General features: G+C 44.3%; 1 protein-coding gene across 7 annotated transcripts in view; it reads right to left on the bottom strand.

Moving 5' to 3' along the window:
• Positions 1-21924, bottom strand: part of Garre1 (granule associated Rac and RHOG effector 1) — an 89010-nt gene that overhangs the window by 14818 nt on the left and 52268 nt on the right. For all 7 annotated transcript variants that reach the window (XM_075984612.1, XM_075984644.1, XM_075984629.1 and 4 more), the window contains 6 exons: positions 17501-17641; positions 17114-17209; positions 16850-17011; positions 15756-15914; positions 12948-13045; positions 2045-2170 (listed from right to left, as the gene is read on the bottom strand). In XM_075984612.1, the coding sequence (XP_075840727.1) occupies positions 2045-2170; positions 12948-13045; positions 15756-15914; positions 16850-17011; positions 17114-17209; positions 17501-17641 (782 nt within the window). The remainder of the gene's footprint in view (positions 1-2044; positions 2171-12947; positions 13046-15755; positions 15915-16849; positions 17012-17113; positions 17210-17500; positions 17642-21924) is intronic.

Below are 21924 nucleotides of genomic sequence, written 5' to 3'. Positions count from 1 at the left end.
AGATTCAGCAGAACAACAATGGACAAATGCAAACAGTACGAGGCTGGGGCGGGGGTTAGGGTCACTATGTATTGATGCTGTTACTTCCAAGGATTTTTTTTTTTTTTTTTTTTTTTGGTTTTCAAGACAGGGTTTCTCTGTGTAGCTTTGGAGCCTGTCCTGGAACTAACTCACTCACTCTGTAGACCAGGCTGGTCTCGAACTCACAGAGAATCACCTGTCTCTGTCTCCCAAGTGCTGGGATTAAAGGCCTGTGCACCAACACCAGCACTTTGAAGAATTTCTGAGTACTCTTTCTTTCTTTCCTTTTTTTTTTTTTTCTTTTTGGTTTTTTGTGTCTTTCTGTGTTGCCCTAGCTGTTCTGGAACTGACTATGTAGACCAGGAGAATACTATAGATAATATGGCATGAGGCAGGGGACAAGGCAGCTGATGGCTGCTATGACCCTTCACAAGACAGCTCATTGAACTCATCATGTGTTAAGAGGAGAAAGCAGGGTATGGCTGCTTGTCACCCTAGGAGATGCTTTCAAAAGCTCCAGGCTATTGGACACAGAGTAAGTTTGAGGCCAGTCTGAGGTACAGATGGAGTCTGTCAGGAAAGGAAAGGAATAAATGAGGGCACTGAAAGGACCAGAGCTGGCACAGGGCACAGCAAGATGAAGTTCTCAGCACAAAGATTTATTTGCTCCAGAGAGACAAAGACAAGGGAGAGGGAAGGAAAGGGACAAAGAAGGGAAGAAGGGATATTTGTCCCAGAGGGACAGAGGACTGCCTCTGGATAGAGGAGACAGACCCACAGGCAAATGGGAGTTTATAAAAGGAAAAGGAAACAGTGTTAGGATGTGTTTGTCTGTTCTGATTGGGCATGCTAATTAGGGTAGCCAAGGGGGCCTTTTTTGAGGGGTGGGGTTTCAAGACAGGATTTCTCTGAGTAGTCCTGGCTGTCCTGTAACTCAGTCTTGGAGATCTGCCTTCTCTGCCTCCTGAGTGCTGGGATAAAAGGCATGCACCACTGCTGCCTGACCAAAGCGGGGCTTTCCATTGCTGGACTTCAATAGTTTGGTAGCTGGACCCTAGTGATCCGCCTTAGGAATGAGTCTGGCATAAGAAAGTGTCCAAACATGGGACTAGACCTTGGTGGCTAGTTTTAGAGATATAGTCTAAAGTTCACAAGGGAGAGGGAAGGAGAAAGGGCAAGGCCTGCCAGTGCCATGTTTGCCGTGCTCGGGCCTGCTAGGGGCCTGCTAGAGCCCCTCAGGCATGGCTGAAGTGCTAATACGAACAACTCACAGAGTAATCTAACTTTCAGCTACTTCCAAGTACAAATAAGCTTCATGAAAGATACATTTTCTAAGCTTTTCTCTGCTTTTGTTTATGAGAATGGAAACTGGAGCAAAAGTTTTCTCCATGACCTTCCTTTCTGATTAAAACACTGAAGGCCAAGTGTTAACAGATTAAAAACATGGGTAACAGCCGGGCGGTGGTGGTGCACGCCTTTTATCCCAGCACTTGGGAGGCAGAGGTAGGTGGATCTCTGTGAGTTCGAGACCAGCCTGGTCTACAAGAGCTAGTTCCAGGACAGGCTCCAAAACCACATAGAAACCCTGCCTCGAAAAACCAAAACAAAAAACAAAAAACAAAAAAAAACATGGGTAACAGAGAAAGAAGAAATCTTTGCTTTATTCTAGCATCTTTTCTGCATGTTTGACCTATCTTGAAATAAAGGCACCAGGAAGTTCTCTTTCTTGGTTTTGAAGCAAGGTTTCTTTGTGTAGGAGCTCTGACAGTCCTGGAACCCACTCTGTTGACTAGGATGGCTTCTAACTTAGAGAGATGGGCCTGCCTCTGCCTCCTGAGTGCTTAGGCGTGAGGCACCATCGCCGTGCTCGGCTTTCTTTCTTGCTTTACTTACTCACACATATATTCTGTGGCATGAGCACACATGGATCATGCTTGGTTGTATGGCTATAGTGCTCCTGGCTGTGGCTCTAAAATGCAAACCACTTGTACAGCTAGATCAAATGAGTCAAGGGGACACCAACCTCCCAGCCCTCCAGCGGCTTAGGTCCAACACAGCTGTGTAGAGCACATCCACCAGACCCAGGGTCTTCTCAGGATCCAGACTTCTCTGCAGCAGGGACATTGTTGCAGGGTCTTCCTTCAGGCACCTAGGCACAAACCAGGTCACATTAGTCTTGGCCATACTTCTCTGTACAGGTGTTCAGAGAATGCATTATGGAAAAGACTACAACTTACATACTTTTAGCATAAAAAACCAAAAAACCAAAACAAAAAAATAAAAACAGAGTACCAGGTATGGTAGTGCATGCCTTTTAGTCCCAGCAGGCAGATGTCTGCATACATAGAGACTTCAACAGAGGGAAACTTGTTCCCCCAACCCCCAAGAAAACACCCAACCTAGGGAGAATGGAAACAGTAAGTCTGACACCAGAATTCCTGTATAAAAGGACAGAAAACACTGGCACCATGGGTCTCTCAATGGGAGCATGCTCCAGCAGAGAGCATGCTCAGACAAGACATGCCACACATAGGGCGCATGGCTGTAGAAGAGCATATTTAAAGAAAGCTAGACTTTCCACTGTAAGAGGGAAACACTGTCAAATGTTTTCTAAGGCATCTAGTACACATCTAACTAAAGAAAATCTGAGCTGAATCTTCTTTACTTTACTCTCAGAATGTGAACATTAGCCTAAAAACTAGGTATCATTTAACAAATTTCTTATAAAACCTATTTCCCATTTCATGTATTTTCTTGAATAAGAGTGAAAGTAGATGCATGCAGCTGAGACCATCCGCACACGTTTGCGCTCTGAACTCTGATAATTTCCAGAATGACAGGATGCTAGAAGTGTCATTTGTTCTAGTTTGGTTCCTGACACAGTGCTTTATTTTTTAGTTTTGGTTATCAAGACTGGAACTGTGTATCCCTGGCATCCTGGAACTCACTCTGTAGACCAGGCTGGCCTCAAACTCAGGGATCCACCTGCCTCTGTCTCCCGAGTGCTGCCCAGTGACATAGAGCTTTTAAATCACTTGGAACTTCCTAGGTGATGTGGGTGTGTTGGTAGTGTTGGGGATGGAGCAAAGAGGAGCACAGATGCTGCACACATATCCGTAACTCAGATGGAATATCAGCTCCAAATTGCATTTCATTCTACCGAGTTTCTCCACTGATGGACTCCTGGGTCCATCCGGATGGGGGCTGATCACTAGAAAGACCAGAGCACCATGGGAAACGTGGGAAGACCTTCAGCGCCACTTTCCCAGCCTATGACGGCAGAGGGAGGTGCTCCAGAGAAAGTTATAATCAACTACACTTACATGATAAAATCACTAAAACTGGAGAACTTCCACTCAAGGTGCTAGGAAGGGATCTGCTTGGAGAGGTTGGGGGCTTCACGCCCTTCCCATTTAGCTTTCCATGTACCTTTCCTTTGGCTGTTCATCTATCTCTACTGAGGGATCCTTTATAATTAGCCCATACTTAAATGTTTCTGAGTTCTAGGAGCCATTACAACAAATTATCAAACGTGAAGAAGAGATTCTGGGAACTCCCAATTACAGCCGATTGGTTAGAAAGGACAGGTAACTCCTGGGCTTGGATATGAAACGGGAAGTAGATTTGTAGGACTGAGTCATTAGCCTACTGAGCTTTGTGTTAACCTTGGGTGGTTTGCACCAAATTCAAATGTCTACAGAAAATCAGAGAACTGCTTGGTGTGGGAAGCCCAGTGTTTGCTACGTGTACTGTGAATGAGAGACTCCAGAGGCCTCCATGGATTTCCCTGTCTAGCAAGAAGAGGCTGATGTGATTGTTAGGTTTGTGTGTGTGTTTAATTATTTTATGTGTATGTGTTGGCTACATTTCTATGTACCGTGTGTATGCCTGATGTCCACAGGGGTCGGAGAAGATATTAGAACCCCTGGAACTAGAGTTACAGATAGTTGTGAACCACAATGTGGGTGCTGGGAACCGAATCCTCAGCAAGAGCAGCCAGTGCCTTTAACTGCTGAGCTATCACTCCAACCTCCTCCTACCCCAATCTCCATTTTACACTTTCGAAATAGGAGGCTGTCTTTGAATTTGTAACCTTTCTACTCTTCTGAGTACTAGGATAAGAAGTGTGGGCTACAACACCTGACTTAAGATAGTTTTTGACCACATTTAGACACAACCCTCAAGTCAAGGGTTTTTATCTATCTCCAAATTACTCTCCCTCTTATTATGGCCCTCAAGGGCTTGTCACCTACCTTGTCCTAAGGTCTTCCCTGTTCTGACTAGATTTGTCACACCTGAGGGCCTTTGCCTGGACAGCTCTCAGAACAGTCAACCACCTCTTGGAACTACTGTGTCCACTACAGTCTCTCCACAACAAGCTTCTTCTTTTTTAAAAAGGTTTATTTATTATCTATACAGTGTTCTTCCTGCATGTGTGTCTGCAGGCCAGAAGAGGGCACCAGGTCTCATTACAGATGGTTGTGAGCCACCATGTGGTTGCTGTGACTAGAACTCAGGACTTTTGGAAGAGCAGCTAGTGCTCTTAACCGCTGAGCCATCCATCCCTCCAGCCCACAAGCCTCTTCTTGATTGGAGAGCTAACTGTGCAAGAAACAGGCGTTCTGCCAGTTCTTGGGCATTTTGCAGCCATTTGGAAAGGGGCAGCAGTACTCCCAACACGACTTGGCTAGGGAAGAAACTTAAGTATGGGGATGAGAACCAGTCAACGAAGAGGTCTGACGCTGGGTTCCTAGGAGAGCTTGTTTAACAGATCAAGATTTGAACACCCAGTTCCCTTAGCTGCAACAACCGCTCCAGGTCCCTTGGCCCAGGGACTACTTCTCAATGAGCCCAGGCTTGCCACTGTGGTTTTACCAACTAAGCGATTATTTGCTGCTGATAAAAAAGCAATGCTATAGTTCCTAGTTATTTATTTTTCTGAGAAATTAACAAATCAAGTTTTAGTTTATGCATTAGCCTTGAAAGCTGACCAATAAAATACCTTTAAGACTGTCCAGGAGCCCAGATGACAAATCTTTTGAGACTCATTTAAACCTACTGATATTTCAAATTGAAACCCAAGTTTCCCCAAGGCCCTGGAGTCCTGGCTGCTGCACTTCCCCACTGCCATCTCTAACTGATGTGGGAGTGTCATATATCAGTCTGTTGATTTCATTGGCTAAGCAATAAAGAAACTGCTAGGCCCATTGGATAGGCCCACCCTTAGGTGGGTGGAGTAAACAGAACAGAACGCTGGGAGGGAGAGGAAGTGAGGTCAGACTCGACAGCTCTCCTCTCGGGAGCAGACGCCTTCAGAGAGACGCCATGCTACCTGCTCCAGGGAAGACACACGCTATGAAGTTCTGACCCAGGATGGACTTAGGCTAGAATCTTCCGGGTAAGACCGGTGCTCACAGATTGTTAGAGATGGGTTGATTGGGATATCAGAATTAGCCAGTAAGGGCTAGAGCTAAGGGCCAAGCAGTTTATAAAAGAATACAGTGTCCGTGTAATTATTTCGGGGCATAAGCTAGCCGGACCGGGCAGGCGGCTGGGGTGTTTGGGGACGCAACCCTGCCGCCGCCCCTATTACTACAAATGACGCCCAGACGTGTGGCTAACTGAACCCACTGAAAGCCTGAGAAAGCTTGGGAAAGAGTAAAGCATGTTTTCTTGATTGTGACAATTTCTCTGGTCTACTCTGCTTGCCAGAGGCAAGCAAGCGCCTCATCTAAGAGAGGCTTCCTGACTCAGCTTCAGCTGCAAAGCCTGCAGCTCATTAAGAGGTCCTGCCACGAAACACTTAAACGGTGTTGACGAAAAGCTGAACGCATGCTTTTCGGCTTTAAGCCGTAGCAGGAAAAAAGCTGCGCCATTTAAAAATGCCGGCTTTCTGGGCCATCCTGCCAGGGCAAACTCTGACTGTTTGAGGCAGGAGGGCCGGCTTCCGAGAGAGGACTTGAGTGTTGTCTGTTGTAGCTCTCTGGCTGGCAGGGACTTGAAACGCCGGTTGTGGCTATAAACAGGGCTGCAGCCTGTATATCCGCCATGAGGCTGGAAAGCTAAGGAATGGGCTGGATCCAGCCGGCAAAGCCACGCCTTTAGTCCTACTGATATTGCTCAGTAATTTAAAGGCTCATGTGGTCAGAAAAAGAGAGATATACAGTTAAAGAGAGATTCAAAGACAGAGAAAATTTCTGAATGGTTTAAAGTGTGTTAAAATATATGCAAGCTGAAAGTTGAAGTTCTTAAAGCAAAAACAAAAAAAAAAAGGAAGAGAGTTGTTGTGTGTACACACCTTTAATCCCAACACTTGGGAGGCAGAGGGAGATAGACCTCTGTGACTTCAAGGTGTGGTAGCACACACCTTTAATCCCAGTGCCTAGAAGGCAGAGACGAACAGATCTCTGTGAGTTCAAGGTGTGGTAGCACACGCCTTTAATCCCAATGCCTGGGAGGCAGAGACAGGCGGATCTCTGAGAGTTCAAAGACAGCCTGGTCTACAGGGTTATTCCAGGTCAAAGATATATGCTCAAAAAGCAAAAAGTTAACCTAGGAATGTCACAGCTTAGATTCTTAAGCGCCTAGTGATTTAAAGGCACAAATCAAAAGTGCTCCTGGATAGTAAAAAATTGTAGATTCACAATAGGACAGATTCAGACCACTGAATGAGTCACACTGTTGGATGAATGTACGTAGGCTTGGGAGAGAGAAGAAAAAGAATATAGAGAATAAAGTTAATGGTTTAAAAAGAAAAAAAAGGTAAAGTCTTTAAAGAGACAGAATAAAGTAAAGTGATAGAGTAAAAATAAGCTGCGTAAAGATGAAAAATTCACAGAGAGTCTGGATTCTTTGTATTATTGTGTTTTCTTTAAAATTTTTGACTGTGAAGGAGCTAAGTACAGAGAGACATTTCATTACGTGGGCTGCCAAGCTAAACCAGAATGGATATAAGGGTATTACGATTTCAGAATTTGGGTCTAAGGATATGATGCTTTGGAGAGAGTCTTCTTTTGTTTTCACGGAGGATGAGACCCTGTTCATTTCTTCTATTCCGATTTGGTATGATGGACCACGTCCTCCTGAAGGTTTGCTGTGAACACCTTCAGAAAATTGCTTCGCTCAACTGCCAACTGAGATGACCCTGGCACACAGGTTATACCATGAAAGGCCTAATTAACGACGCCCTCATTCAGCAGGAAGCAGTTTGGAGAGAAAAAACTGCGCCAATGTTCCCAAATATGGTTTATAAACGTTCTTTTACATTTAAAGGGGGATATGATATAGATATGAATAATTTGTATTAGTATAGATTTTGCTTTATTGATAGAGATTTACGGTCAATTTTGTTATATGTATGAATGTTTCTGATGTAATTTTTACTTGATAACTGTTTTGTTATATGTAATTTTGCTGTTAAGGTTAAAGCCTTCCTTTTTTTGTTTAAACAGAAAAAGGGGAAGTGATGTGGGAGTGTCATATATCAATCTGTTGATTTCATTGGCTAAGCAATAAAGAAACTGCTAGGCCCATTGGATAGGCCCACCCTTAGGTGGGTGGAGTAAACAGAACAGAACGCTGGGAGGAAGAGGAAGTGAGGTCAGACTCGACAGCTCTCCTCTCGGGAGCAGACGCCTTCAGAGAGACGCCATGCTACCTGCTCCAGGGAAGACACACGCTATGAAGTTCTGACCCAGGATGGACTTAGGCTAGAATCTTCCGGGTAAGACCGGTGCTCACAGATTGTTAGAGATGGGTTGATTGGGATATCAGAATTAGCCAGTAAGGGCTAGAGCTAAGGGCCAAGCAGTTTATAAAAGAATACAGTGTCCGTGTAATTATTTCGGGGCATAAGCTAGCCGGACCGGGCAGGCGGCTGGGGTGTTTGGGGACGCAGCCCCGCCGCTGCTCCTTATTACTACATCTAACCATGTCAGTCTGCTCCCCAGACTTTTATGATGGCTGTTCCTTCTGTCTGGCTTCCCCCAAATGCTCTCAGCATGGCCTCTCATCTCCAGTTAAACATCACAGCCTCAAAGGAATGTTTTCTGACTGACTTCACTCTCTAAAATAGGCTCCTTCCTTCTCTATGATATATATCATTCCCCTTGTCCTTCTCAAGTCACCGCTTATATGCGCTTTTTGTTTCCTTCCCCCTTACGAAGATATTCAACTGTATTCAAGGAAGGCCCCTCTCTCTTACTCACAATCAACTTCAAGAGGAATGTCTGGTACATAGCAAGTAGTCAGTTTATATTGAAAGGAAAACAGTTTAAATATACAAAAAGTAGCTGTTTAAAATGGAAGTATGTCTTCCCCTTCCTTCACTCTCTAGACAGGGTTTCCTTCTGCATTCCAGGGTACCTGGAACTTGCTGTGGAGACTAGTCAGTCTGTCATCAAATTCATGGTAAGTCTCCTGCCTTCTTCTTGGTGCTCGGATTACAAGAATGAACCACCATGCCTGGCTACAAGTGGCTATTTTGTTGGAAGAAAAAAAGGACCTAGCAAGTACATACTAAAAAGCATAGAATATATTATATGTTTACCGCTGTCCCCCTTAATAAGATTCCTTTCTTTCTGTTTGATGTGTACACGCACCACATGCATGGCACTCACACTGGTAGAAGAGGTGTAGGACTGCCTGGAACTGGGATTATGGACAGCTGCAAGTAGCTATGATGATGTGTGCTGGGTGGTTTTCTGCGTCATCTTGACACGAGTCAGAGTCATCAGAGAAAGCAGCCTCAGCTGAGAAATGCCTTGATGAGATGCTGCTCTTTCTCATTTAGTGACTGATGGGGGAGGGCTCAGTCCATGGTAGGCGGTGCCACCCCTGGGCTGGTGGTCCTGAGTTCTACAAGAAGGTGGGCTGAGCTAGCTATGGGAAGCAAGCCAGTAAACAGCTCCCCTCCATAGCCTCTGCATCAGCTCCTGCCTCCCGGATCTTGCCCTGTTTGAGTTCGTTTGAGTTCTTATCTTGACTTCCTTCAGTGATGAACAGCAATGGTCCTCCTGCCTCTGATTCCTAAGTATACTGGGATTAACTTTTAAAACTCAACTTTCATACAAGATAATTGTTTCTTTTATTATTTATTATTATTATTTGAGGTAAGATCTCATTATATAGTCCTGGCTGGCCTGAACTTGCTATGTAGACCAGGCTGACGTCAAACTCACAGGGTCTTCCTGTCCCTGCCTCCTGAGCGCTGGGATTAAAGGCGTGAGCCACTATGCCTGGCTTTATTATCTTTAATTACTAATATGTGTGTGAGTCTGTACTGGAGACTGTCAGTGTCTAAGTCAGAGGCATTAAATCCTCAGAACTAGAATTATAAATGGTTGTGAGCTACTCAAAATGGGTGCTGGGAATTGAACTCAAGTCCTCTGCAGAAAGTACGCCTAATAGCTGAGTCATTTTGCCAGCCATGTTTTTTGGTTTTTTTTTTTTAAAGAAAGTTTTCTATTTCTTACAAGTATGTGTGTTTTCGTTCATGTGTGTCATGGCACTCATATTGCATGGGTTCACCCTTGCTCAGTAAGTGCTCTACCCACTGATCTAAGGTGGTCCGTTTCATGACAACACTTCATACACTCTGACACTGCGCACTGCTCACTGTATCTGCCTCCTCAACTCCCACGCTCATCACCCTAACAGTCATTCTCCTCCTGCTGCATCATGTGTTGACAAGTGCGGAGAACGTAATAAAACATTTGTGTGTGAAAGAGAAAGACAGACATAGCGAGGGGTGTGCTGCTTATGTAGCTCATAATGGCTTAAATGTGGCGATCCTTCTGTCAGCCTCCTCAGTGAGAGGAAGACAGGCATGTACCATTATGGCTGGCTTAGTAAGTTCTTGACTAGTTGTCTGACAATTATTTTCCCAAGAATGAAGTAATGTGGTCTCGCTTCAGCCTTTCCAATGAATGTAGACTTGTATAGGTCCAATATCTGTAACCTGAAAATGTAAAATGCTCAAAATCCAAAACTTTTTGATGCTAGCAATGACAATACCAGTGGAAAATTCCACAGCTGATCTCAAGTGCAAAGTCATAGTGAAAATTCAAGAGAACTGCAAATACTGTATAAACGAGTGCTGGCCAAAGGGCATCGCTGTCTGAGACACAAAAGAGCTCTGTGCTTAGATTTCACTTTCATTTTCATAGCACCTCAGCATGTCCATGTGCAAACACCTTAAAACCAAACAACAGAGAGGCAGGTGGATCTCTGGGAGTTCAAGACCAGCCTGGTCTACAAGACCTAGTTCCAGGACAGTCTCCAAAACCACAGAGAAACCCTGTCTCAAAAAACCCAAAAAACAAAACAAAACAAAACAAAAACAAACAAACAAAAAAAACCCCAAACAACAGGTGGAATCTGAAATGCTTTTGGTCTCCAGCATTTCATAGGAGATAATTGATCTTAGCTTCTAAGAGAAAAAAACAAAACCCCAAACCAAAAAACAAACAAACAAACAAACAAAAAAACCTTATCATTTTTCATCATTACCAACTATAGACAGCAGAGGGCGCCTTTGTAGGGATTACAGCCTACAAGGCCATTTCAGGAGGAACAGGGAATTACAAAGGAGATGACCCACACCAGCCGGCAGTGTTTTGGTAGAAAATTAACTAGTTTAGTAATAGCTATCTACATTCACCTAATTATATAAATGCTATGTCTGTTTTTCTCAAAATAAGAGTCCTTACAGGCAATCCTAGTTCAGAGGATCAGGGTTCAAAGTCATTCTCAGATACAGGACATCCTATGTTACATAAGACCCTGTCTCAAAAAACAAAAAACTTTTAAAATGAGATTAAATTGGAAATTTTAATTAGGAATTCAGGAATTGCAAAATCTTACAGAAAAGTGAGCTTTTTGTTTTGGGTTTTTTATTTTTGTTTTTTTGTTTGTTTTTTTTTCCCCGGATTTTTGAAACAGGGTTTCCCTGTGTAAGAGCCCTAGCTGTCTTACTAACTCTTGTAGATCGGGCTGGCCTCAAACTCACAAATATTCACCTACTTCTGCCTCCCAACTGCTGGTGTACGCCACCACCGCCCGGCAAAAAGTGAGCATTTTGAGTTATTGTTTCATAAAATGATATATAAATACAGGGCTGGATGATGGCTCAGTGGTTATGAGCACTTGCTGATCTTGTAGAGGACCCAGATTCAGTTCACAGCACCCACATAGTGGCTCTAATTCCAGGCCTAGGGGATGCAACACCCTCTTCTGACCTCTGAAGGCACAAGGTATGCATGTGGTGCATATACATACATGTAGGTACTTACACATACATGAAAAATAGAAGTAAATAATTTTAAAAAAAGACCTCTATTATCAATACACCTACCTACCTACCTACCTACCCTTGATTTCCACAGATTTCAGGACACTATACCAGCTTTAAATTTCTGAGCTAGAATTATAGAAAGTTGAGCTGTCTAAGTGCTAGAAGGTGAACCCGGATCCTCTGGAAAATTGGAAAGTGCTCTTAACCTCCGAGCCACCTCTGCAGTGCCCCAAGTTAATTTTCTTTGTATGTGTGTGGAGGTCAGTGGACAGCTTGTAGGAGCAGTCCACTCTCTTCTTCCACCTGTGCAGGCTCTGGGGTTTAGAGCAGGTCATTGGGTTTGGTGGCATGGAGCCATCTCTCTAACCCTCTAATCAATCTTTCTTTCCTCTATTTAGTTATTATTCATTTGTTGATTTATATGAGATAGTGTCTCACATTTTCTAGGCTGGTCTGAACTTGTTTTGTGGTGAAGGACAACCTTGTAGCTGAGGACGTCCTGACCTTCTGAGTGCTGGGATTACAGGTGAGCATTCCCAAGCTCAGTTTTATGGGATGCTGGGAACCAAACTCAGGGTCATGCATTCTGGGCCAGTACTCTATGAACGAGCTATTTCCCAGCACACCAAGGCCATTCTTGTACATATTTCAAGGACACATTCCTAGAGACTCAACTGTGAAACAGCCCAGGAAACGCCCTTCAGCTTCAGATACTCCATCAACTTTTCTCCAAAAAAGCCGGTATGATTTCCTCTCAATCTGACAACCTGTTGGCCTGTTGCTGTAGTCTAGCTCAAACCACTACTTCCTCAATATTTCTTACTGTTATTCTCAGTCAACCTACTACTCTGGGGCAGAAGCATCTTATGATCTTTCTCACTTCTGTGATGACCCGGGTGAGGCTGGACAGTTTCTTTGTCTTCTTGTGCATCATGCCATCTTTCCTGGCTTATGGGGTCATATCACTGGCCTGTTTCCTTACTTGTTTATAGGAGCATATTTTCCTCAAAAAAAGAAAAAAAGACTATGAATGGCCCTTTATCTTTAGAAGTGCTACAAATATAACTAGCTAAAAGGGGCCTAGTTTGTCCCCAGATTTACAGTGACACTTGTATAGACTGCTATCAACTCAAGGTCATCAGGGTTGTGACTGGAATAGATAGGATGAGAAAGGGACTCTATAGTCTCTACTCAGCTTTGGACAAATAATGGGTAACTTAGGAACAAAAGACACTAAACCCTGTGGCTTGACTAACAAGGTAACACTGCTTGTTACCTTGTTATGGTCTGTTACTTATATTCCAGTTGCCATGTGGTCAAAGGGGCTCCTTCTCAGAGATCTTAGATTAACCATCACAGCCAGTAACAGTGATGAACAGACACCAATACACCACTGCTGCCTTAGAGGGGCACAGCAGCAAGTACTACTGCTGCAGGTTACACAGCAGTTTAGTCTTCTGTTAGAGAGTCAAACTGGGTCAGGTGGTGGTGGTAGTGGTGGCGCACGCCTTTAATCCCAGTGCTCAGCTAGGTCTACAAAGGGAGTTCCAGGATAGCCAGATACAAGGGGAAACCTTGCCTTGAGAAACCAACATAAACAAACAAACCAATAAAATAAAAATACTCAAATTACCATGTGGATGGTACTTGAACCACAATTCTGGAGCCTTCTAGACTGATCTGGGGTGCATAGGCTTCTTTATTTTCAATCTGTGCTGTGTCGACAACCACCTAGGAAATTTTAAAACAAAGGTAACCAAGAAGTATCAATAGCACATCTGTACTGAGACAGTGAGACCCCTGAGACAACAGCCAGTAATGATGACTGAATACACAGAAACCGAATTCTAACTGTGGGATCCACTCAACTTTTTTTTTTTTTTTTTTTTTTTTTTGGTTTTTCGAGACAGGGTTTCTCTGTGGCTTTGGAGCCTGTCCTGGCACTAGCTCTTGTAGACCAGGCTGGTCTCGAACTCACAGAGATCCGCCTGCCTCTGCCTCCCAAGTGCTGGGATTAAAGGCGTGCGCCACCACCGCCCGGCCTCCACTCAACTTTGCAGGCATGCACCACACTGTAGCTGTTAGAATTACAAATTCCTCAAAATGAGTGTAGCTGTATATGCCTATCACCCCAACACTTGTGAGGCTACGACAGGTGCGTTATGAGTTGGAGGTGAGCTGTGCAGTATGAGACCTTGTCTCATAATGAAGAAATAATGAGGCTGGAGAGCAGGCTCAGACATTCAAAGTACTCCCTGCTCTTCCAGAAGTTCTGAGTCCCAGCACCCACATCAGGCTGGTCACTGTCACCTGCATCTCCAGCTCCAGCATATTCAATGGCCTCTTTTGGCTTCCACACTCATGCCCCCCCCACTTAATTTAAAAATAAAATCCTAAAATTTAAATGGAAGAGATATATGAAGGAAAGGATTGGAGAAAGGAAAGAAAGTGAAATAGAAGGGGAAAAAGGGAGGAAGAGACTATCCATACTTTAGTAATTTTAAATTTTTATATGATTGAAAGGAAAAAAATAATTAGAAGTAGAGCCAAGCTGGGCCTGCTAATGCAGGTCTATAACCTAAGACACTTGAAGGGCTAAGGCAGAAAGGCTGCAAATTCAAGGGCTGAGGATCCAGCTCACGAGCAGAAAGCCGCATCTCTATTTTGGGGGGGGGGAGTTCAAGCTACTCATAGGTACTTCTCATGATTCCAAACAGCTTCTAGTGGTGTTGATTTCTACTGCTATAAATGGGGCTCCCACAGCTGGACCTTCAGGAAACATTTCCTGTCCAACAACAGCCTTTGTTGGACCTGACAGGTGCTTCCTCTCTCCTAAAGGTTCTTTGTCAGCTACACAAAGGAGCCCTGCCATCAGTGGGTAGGAAGTAAAACCCACTGGGTTCTGAGTATGATTAGACATTTCCCCCTTAGCTCAGACTGTTTTCTGAAAACAGCCTTTTCCTAATGTACACTGTGTTCCAGGGAGCATATTGCAAGAGCTTCAGCTAACGGTCTGAGAATATGGCTCAGTCTCTCTTTTCTAAGTTAGTAGGGTAACTACTATTTCTTGCTTTTCTTCATCTACAGATCTTCAAGGAAACAGAGCCCAGCTCTGTGAACAGGTCCCCACACCTGCCCATCACAAGGCAGCACCGCCCTAAACTAAGTGGCCTGAGACCTAATCTGTATGAAACAGGACAGGCACCATTCCAAGCTCTCCTTTCATGAATAAAGCAGAAATTAATACTACAAAGAGTATTTACATTTTTGTTTGAGATAGGGTGTCGCTCTGTAGCCCTGGCTAGCCAAGAGCTGTCTCTGTAGACCAGGCTGACCTCAAACTCAGATGCACCTGCCTCTACCTCCAGAGTGCCATCATACCCAGCAAGTTCTTTAATTTTTGAACACTCAGATTAGCTTCTTCTAAACCCTGATGCAAATGCTCAATCTTTTAAAAGGAGCCATGACTACAAGGTAGAACCAAGTACATGCAAGTCACATAGGTGGATGTGCTAGACAAAAAAACCTAACAGTGGCAAGTGGTGGTGGTGTATGTCTTTAATCCCAGCTCTTGGAGGCAGAGCACTTGGAGGCAGAGACAGATGGATCTTGTGAGTTTGAGATCAGCCTGGTCTACGAGAGCTAGTTCCAGGACAATGAGAGCTGTTACACAGAGAAATCCTGTCTCAAAAAAGAAAAAGAAAAAATAATCTTACAGTGATTACAGATGCTAAGCTCTAGACCCTATCCAGAGTTTCTTTTTGTTTTTTTGTTTTGTTTTATCTCTGACAGGTAAAAATATTAAAGCTCTGTCCTGTCTTGAAGTTGATACTGTGATTTTCTTGTTCAAAAGGTAATGAATGGCCAGACAGCTGGGGTAGGAAAAGTTTGGACTGGGTCCTGCTGATACAAGCACCAGTCACAAATGGGTTGACAGGAACAGCCAAGAGGAGTTGTCACAGCAAGGCAGACAGAACAGGCTAAGTGCAGAGGCTGAAGTGAGAGGCCACTGGCCTGGCTCACTGGAGAACAGGAAACTCCAGTGTGGTGCCTGAGCAGTACTAATGCACTTGTTTCCTTAAGACAAGGGAAGTCTACAACAGCATCACTCCGCAACTACATTCCCAGTAAATACAGGTGGTGGCACACGCCTTTAATCCCAGCATGGGAAGGAAGCAGAGGTGAGGTTGGAGCCAGCCTCGTCTACACAGCCAGCTCCAGGATAGTCAGAAAAACCCTGTCTCAAAAAAAACAAAAAATACAAAAACCAAAACCCAAACAAACAAACAAACAAAACTTTCAGTTTTGTGGGGAGAGCAGGGTCTTCCTAGGTCTCTCAAACCAGCCTCAAACACTTCCTTTTGCCTCAGTCTCCTGAGTGCAGTGTTTTTGTACATATGCCACCCCACAGAAGCTGCTCTCATCCCTCACACATACTCACCAGTCCCGCCTGGCCAAACAGCAGCTGCACAGCAGTCTTACAGGCGCCCCGCCATGTGGACGGGCACACCTGATTCAGTACTTCTGTCACAGGAAGATCATCCCTAGGTGTGATTCCGTTGTAGCAGCCCGCTTCCTTGATGAGCTGTAACATGGTATGCTACAGATCGACAGAGAGGGAAAAGTTCACACCTCAAAATTTTAACACTAGCAAGGCTCCAAAATCTGTAAGAGTGCATTTATACAACCATCCTCCAAAGAGACATTCTGACAACACCCAGATCATGCCATTTGAAAAACAAACAAACAAACAAACAAATAGGGAGGCAGGGTCTGTGTGTCTCTAGCTGACCCTACAACTCTTTGTAGACCAGGATGGCCTGACGCTTAGAGATCTACCTTTCTCTGCCTCCCTGAGTGCTGGAATTAAAGATATATGCCACCAAGCCTGGCCCAACCTCAACATTTTTTTAGACAACAACATAGTATAGAGGCTCTGGAACAGCCCAAATGAGGCCAAGTTCCAGCTCTCCTAATTCCTAGGCATGACACTTTGGGCCTTGGTTCCTCTGTCAATAGAAACAGGGGAACAGCCACGCCTCAGTGAGACGCTGGATTCGGTAAACAATGCACATGAAGCCCTCTGCTCTGATCCTTGCACCTACGGTGCTTCACAAGTGACTATGACTGCACTAAGATTTCTGTGACTTAATTCTCAAAACTGCCCCTGCAAACATTAACCAATCAACAGTAGTGCATCCAGAGTACTCTCAAACTCTGTTAAACATTTGAACAAAATTACTAAAAAAACTTTCTTAGCAAATGTCTTATGTTACCTTGGGGCTGGGAGTGACTTAGTGCTTGCTATGCATGTGAGAGGCCCTGGGTTCAACCCCTAGCACCATACACAGACAAAAAGAGACATCACAGGCTGCATTTGGCCATCACTATACTCAGAAAAGTTAGAGTCTACTTCCTGATCTCTTCTGTGTTTTTTAATCTACATTCTTCAAAAGTCCTGAAGTTTCCCATAAATAGTTTTATTTCCAAGTGTACACTCAGTTACTGGAACCCAAGGAATCGATGGAAAGCTACCGTCTTAAGCTTCAGATTGTCAGCAGCCGACTCATTAAAGGAGACCCCCTTCAGGAAGTGCGATCCTATCTGCACAGGGACGGTGGGAAGCTCACACTGCATGGGCTGTGGGGGTGTCTGCCTTCGCCCCGTCTGTTGAGCTTCCGCTTCGCTGCAGCAGCCCTGGTAAAGGTTTGGATACGAGAGTGGAGGTGAACCCACAGCTCATGTGACAAAGCATTGGGTTCCCACAGGACTGAGTAAATAACTCCCAGAAAAGTATACCTGCAAACTTGCTTCGATGGCCTTTGGGTTCAGGTGGAAGCCAGCTTTCATTGCATATTCACAGTGGCCTAAGCTTTCCAATGCTATTTTATATGCCTGCAAGAATCAAGATTATGCAGCAGATCAGAATATGACGAAGTCCAACAAAAATAGGAACTTCAAATTTCCAGTGTGGAAGGGGGTAAGGAAGGCTAGGAGGATGAATATGACCAGAATACACTATATGCATACATGAAATTCTATACTATATGCACACATAAAGATAAGTTTAAAATTTTCTAGGTATTATTACTTTGTTACCTTTTTAAATGGTCCAACATTATTATTCTAATCTTGCCCCTTGGTGGAATCACTTCTCTATGCATCCGCCAGTACTGAAACACTTACCTGCAAAGCACTGTCAATTTTTATATTCAGCTCTTTCAGCTGGTGCTCAGGAATCGCTGCACTCTGAGAACAAAAGAGTTGCTGGACTTCAATTCCCGCCAGGCGTCCATCACAGCCTCTCTCTCTTAATCTAGACGTTGCCTGTGATATAAATAGTAGCCAGTAGGTAAAGGAGGACACTACAGTTACTAGCAAAATTCAAACAGTACCACCAGCAACAAATCCTACACTTCATATTAAGTATCAAGCTGGATATACATCAGGGATTCTGGACTGTTCACACTACAAAGTCGGCAGTCTGAAACTTCGCAGGTTTATTTGTTTGATCTTTTTGGAGACAGTTTTGCCACGTAACCCAGAATGGCTTCAAGCTTACAACTGGCATGCCTCAGCCTCCTGAGTGCTGGGAATATAGGCCTATACCACCATGCCTGGCCAAATAACATTTCTGGGAATTTCTAGGAATTTCTCTGTTCTTCTACGTCAGGATAGGAACATTGATATTTACAAAATTCACAGAACAACAGGAAAGCTAGTAGCTTCAATGCTGTGAAGTTCAAGGCTTTCGTTTCACAAGAACACACCAGCCTACAGTCTAACCAAGCCCTGAAACCTAATAGTTTTAAGATTTAAAACTATTTGACTCTAAGAATCTTCAGTGAAATGTTTGGCGTCCAGGGGTTGTGCTAGCTACTGACAGACACCACCCCTAGCCCTAGAACATAAAGCCTAGTCCCTGCCTAGAGTTGATGGCCTTGCCAGCCAAAAAGGTAAACCATTAAAACTCTAAGAGGGAGCACAGCAGGCACTAAAAGTGGCCCTGAAGGGTCACCTTCCACAACCCTGTAATCCCAGTACTCTAAGGCTTAGGTACAGGATTACGAGTTCCAGACCAAACTGGGCTACAAACAAGAGACTGTCACATAAAATGGCAATTTAGGTTGGGAATTGGAACTGGACATGCTCAGGGTAGGGTGGGGTTATGTCAAGGCACTAATGAATCCTAATATCTACCAAGGATCCAAAACAGTCTAAGGAAAAATACATAAAATACAACAATAAAGCAGGAAAATGGCTAGAGGCAAGACAGTAGTCTCACATGGCAGGATGCGGTATGTCATAGTGAGGTATCCATATCTGACCTTAACAAAATAAGAAGCAAAGATGTCTGACTTTAAACTCAGAATAGTGAGTCAGAAATGGAAGAAAACATTTCAGAAAAGTATGATCCACCCTCCCAAAATATTCGGTTTTCAGAATGAATGAAAAAGGTGAGGAAGGACTGGAGAGATGGCCCAGAGGTTAAGAGCACTGGCTGCTCTTCCAGAGGTCCTGGGTTGCAATGTTGGAAACACAGTAGTGTTAAGAAAATGCTGGGTCCAATGGCAGAAGCCAATTCCTTGAGGATGGGACTAAAATGCTGCCAAAGTGAGCCCTGAACCTGAATAGGGCACCTCCTCTGGTGTCATAAAAGGGAAGGAAAAGACAGATGGAGGTAAGCTAGAAGTACTGTTCTGGCCATGGAAGAAGAAACACTGCACCAGGGGATTCCATTTTCACAGGGTAAGGGGCACTAGCAGGAAGCAGTAGACGGAGGGCCAGTGATACACGGAAGCAGGCAGGGAGATCAGTGAGGTGGCACTGAAGTTTGGAATGTAAAAGGAATATTCTGGAGACTAGAGTTCAGAAGCTCTGGGGGCAGAAGGCTGTGAAGCCAGATGCTGGACAAAGGTCTGAACCTACACCAGCAACATAACCTCCAATTAGCATTGAGGGTCTTTCTGAGAAAGTCTTTGACATGAAAGAGAAAGTCAAACATACAACAGCAGGAAAAAGGACAGAGGGCAGCACAACAAAACATTACAAAATCAGAAACGGCAGTGCTAAAACCTGCACAATCCTGTAGAAAAGGTTGACTTAAGGGGAAGGGGCAGGAAAAAAATCAATATATTTTTGGTGTTCTGTTTTGAAAAAGGGCCTCAAGTACCCCAAGATGGCCTTGACCTCACTATGTAAGCAAGGATGACCTTGAGTTCCTAATCCTCCTGCCTCACCTCCCAAGTATTGTGACACAGGTGTTTGCCAGCATTCCTGGATATAGGTCCTGTAAGATCCTATAACAAGCCAGGTGGTGTAGTGTTGGTGATTTAATCCCAGCATGGGAAGGAGAGGCAGTCAGATCTCTGTGAATTCAAGGCTAGCCTGGACTACAGAGCAAGTTCCAGTACAGCCAGGGCTACATAGAGTAACCCTGTCTCGACAAACCAGAAGAAAAAAAAAAAAGTCTTGTAACAAAAGGCAGTACACTGCAACTTAACTTGTGGGGTGATCCAATTAGATATCATATAAGAAATTAACAAACTATTCCTTAACCACAAATGATCTTATATTCTATAAGATGGAATAGTGCATCATAGTAAAGTCTCAATTTTGAGGGTTTACTTTTTCTTTCTCTCACTGGAAAAAGGGGTGTTAGCATGTCTGCAAGAGAACCACTAAAGCGTAGCAGGAAAGGGGCACACAGCTTTGAGGTTTTGTTCTCTGCTTCTCTGCTGGCCTTTAGGATTATGTGGTAATACTGACTGTCACAGTCCAGCTCATTCTGAGTCAGACCATAACCATGGGGTCACTCCTGGTGTGCTGCTCCCTACAGCTATCACTGCAGTGCATGCTTTGCAGCATGGCCTCTGTGGGCTGCTGTGAGCCTGTAAGAGAACTCCTGTCTTATGACCACAATTGCCATCTCCCCGTCTTTCCTGCTTATAAAGGGCTGTGACCTGGTTAAAGATTTTAAAGAAAAGACATTATCAGTTTAATAAGAACTTTGGAAGCAGTGGCAGAATTACTAGGAAGGAAGGAAGGAAGGAAGGAAGGAAGGAAGGAAGGAAGGAAGGAAGGAAGGAAGGAAGGAAGGAAACCACCAAATGGCCTCAAGCCAGGATGGGAGGCAAAACAGTTCTAAATGCAGGACTATTGATGGCACAGACTGAAAGAACATGCCAGCATGGTCACGGGCTAAGCCCGACTCCTGCAGGGTCAACACCACTGTGAGCTGTGGGTCAATTTCCAGGTGTCTGCAGCCCAGACCAGAACTGTGTGAAGCCTGGGATGTGACCGATGAAGAATGCTGCTGGCAACTGCAGCAGCTCTGGGCACTGCTTTTATTGAGGTGCTAGAAACTGCCTTTGCCTCCTGCCTCACGCAGAGCTCTGAGCACTCACGAGGCTATGAAGCAGAGCACACAGCCTCAGCCTCTCACCCGTACTCTCATCAGTACTCTCTGGGTTGGTATTTTCAGATCAAAATTTCATACATACTTGCATGCATGTATAAAATATTTACAATACACATGCTGTCACTAATGAGAACCCTGATTCAAAACACAAATCAAGGATGATGAGATGGCTCAGTGGTTAAGAGCTGCTTAACCACTGGCTGCTCTTCCAAAGGACCCAAGTTCAATCCTCAGCATCCACAGGACAGCTCACATCCATCTGTAACTTCAGTTCCAGGGGAATTTATGCCCTCTTCTGGCCACCCTTCCCAGAGATTGCACATATGTGGGACACTAACATATGTGAAGGCAAAAATAAGTAAGTGGGGCATTGTGATAGACACCTATAACCCAACACTTGAAAGACTGAGGCAGAAGCATTGAGTTTGAGGTCTGTTTGGGCTATACAGCAACATCCTAGCTCAAAAAAATGAGAGGGAATGGGCTGGGAAGAAAGGAGGGGGATGGAGAGAGAAGGAGAGAGGGAGAGCGAAAGGCACTGACTGACTTTATAAAGTCTATGTAAAATGTATGTATATATGTATGTACATATGTGTGTCATGTGTACCTACACTCATGGAATTGAGCAATCAGGCTTGATGACAAGCACCTTCACCCACTGAGCCACCTTGTCAGCCCGAGAACTACTTTTGATTTGCTTCCATTCAAGTTTAAGTTCTGGGTGTAGAAAAGGACTAGAGCAGTGGTCTCAACGTTCCTAATGCTGCGACCTTTAAGACAGTTTTATGTTGTGATGACCCACAACTGTAAGATTATTTTTGTTGGGCTGGAGAGATGGCTCAGTGGTTGAGAGTGCTGGCTGCTCTTCCAGAGGTCCTGAGTTCAATTCCCAGCAACCACATGGTAGCTCACAACCATCTGTAATGAGATCTGTTGCCCTCTTCTGGCATGCAGGCGTAAATGGAGGCAGAATGCTGTATACATAATAAACAAACAAACAAACAAACAAATAAATGAAGAAGAATCTGAGGAGTCACCGAGTGGTGGCGAATGCCTTTAACCCCAGCACTTGAGAGGCAGAGGCAAGTGGATCTCTGTGAGTTTGAGGTTAGCCTGGTCTACAGAATGAGTTCTAGGACATCCAGGGCTACACAGAGAAACTCTGTCTCGAAAAAAAAAGATTATGTCG

This window comes from Microtus pennsylvanicus, chromosome 1 (assembly GCF_037038515.1).
Source record: "Microtus pennsylvanicus isolate mMicPen1 chromosome 1, mMicPen1.hap1, whole genome shotgun sequence".
Taxonomy (NCBI): Eukaryota; Metazoa; Chordata; class Mammalia; order Rodentia; family Cricetidae; genus Microtus; species Microtus pennsylvanicus.
The sequence above is the reverse complement of the archived record's forward strand: the minus strand, read 5'-3'. Positions and strand labels throughout refer to the sequence as shown.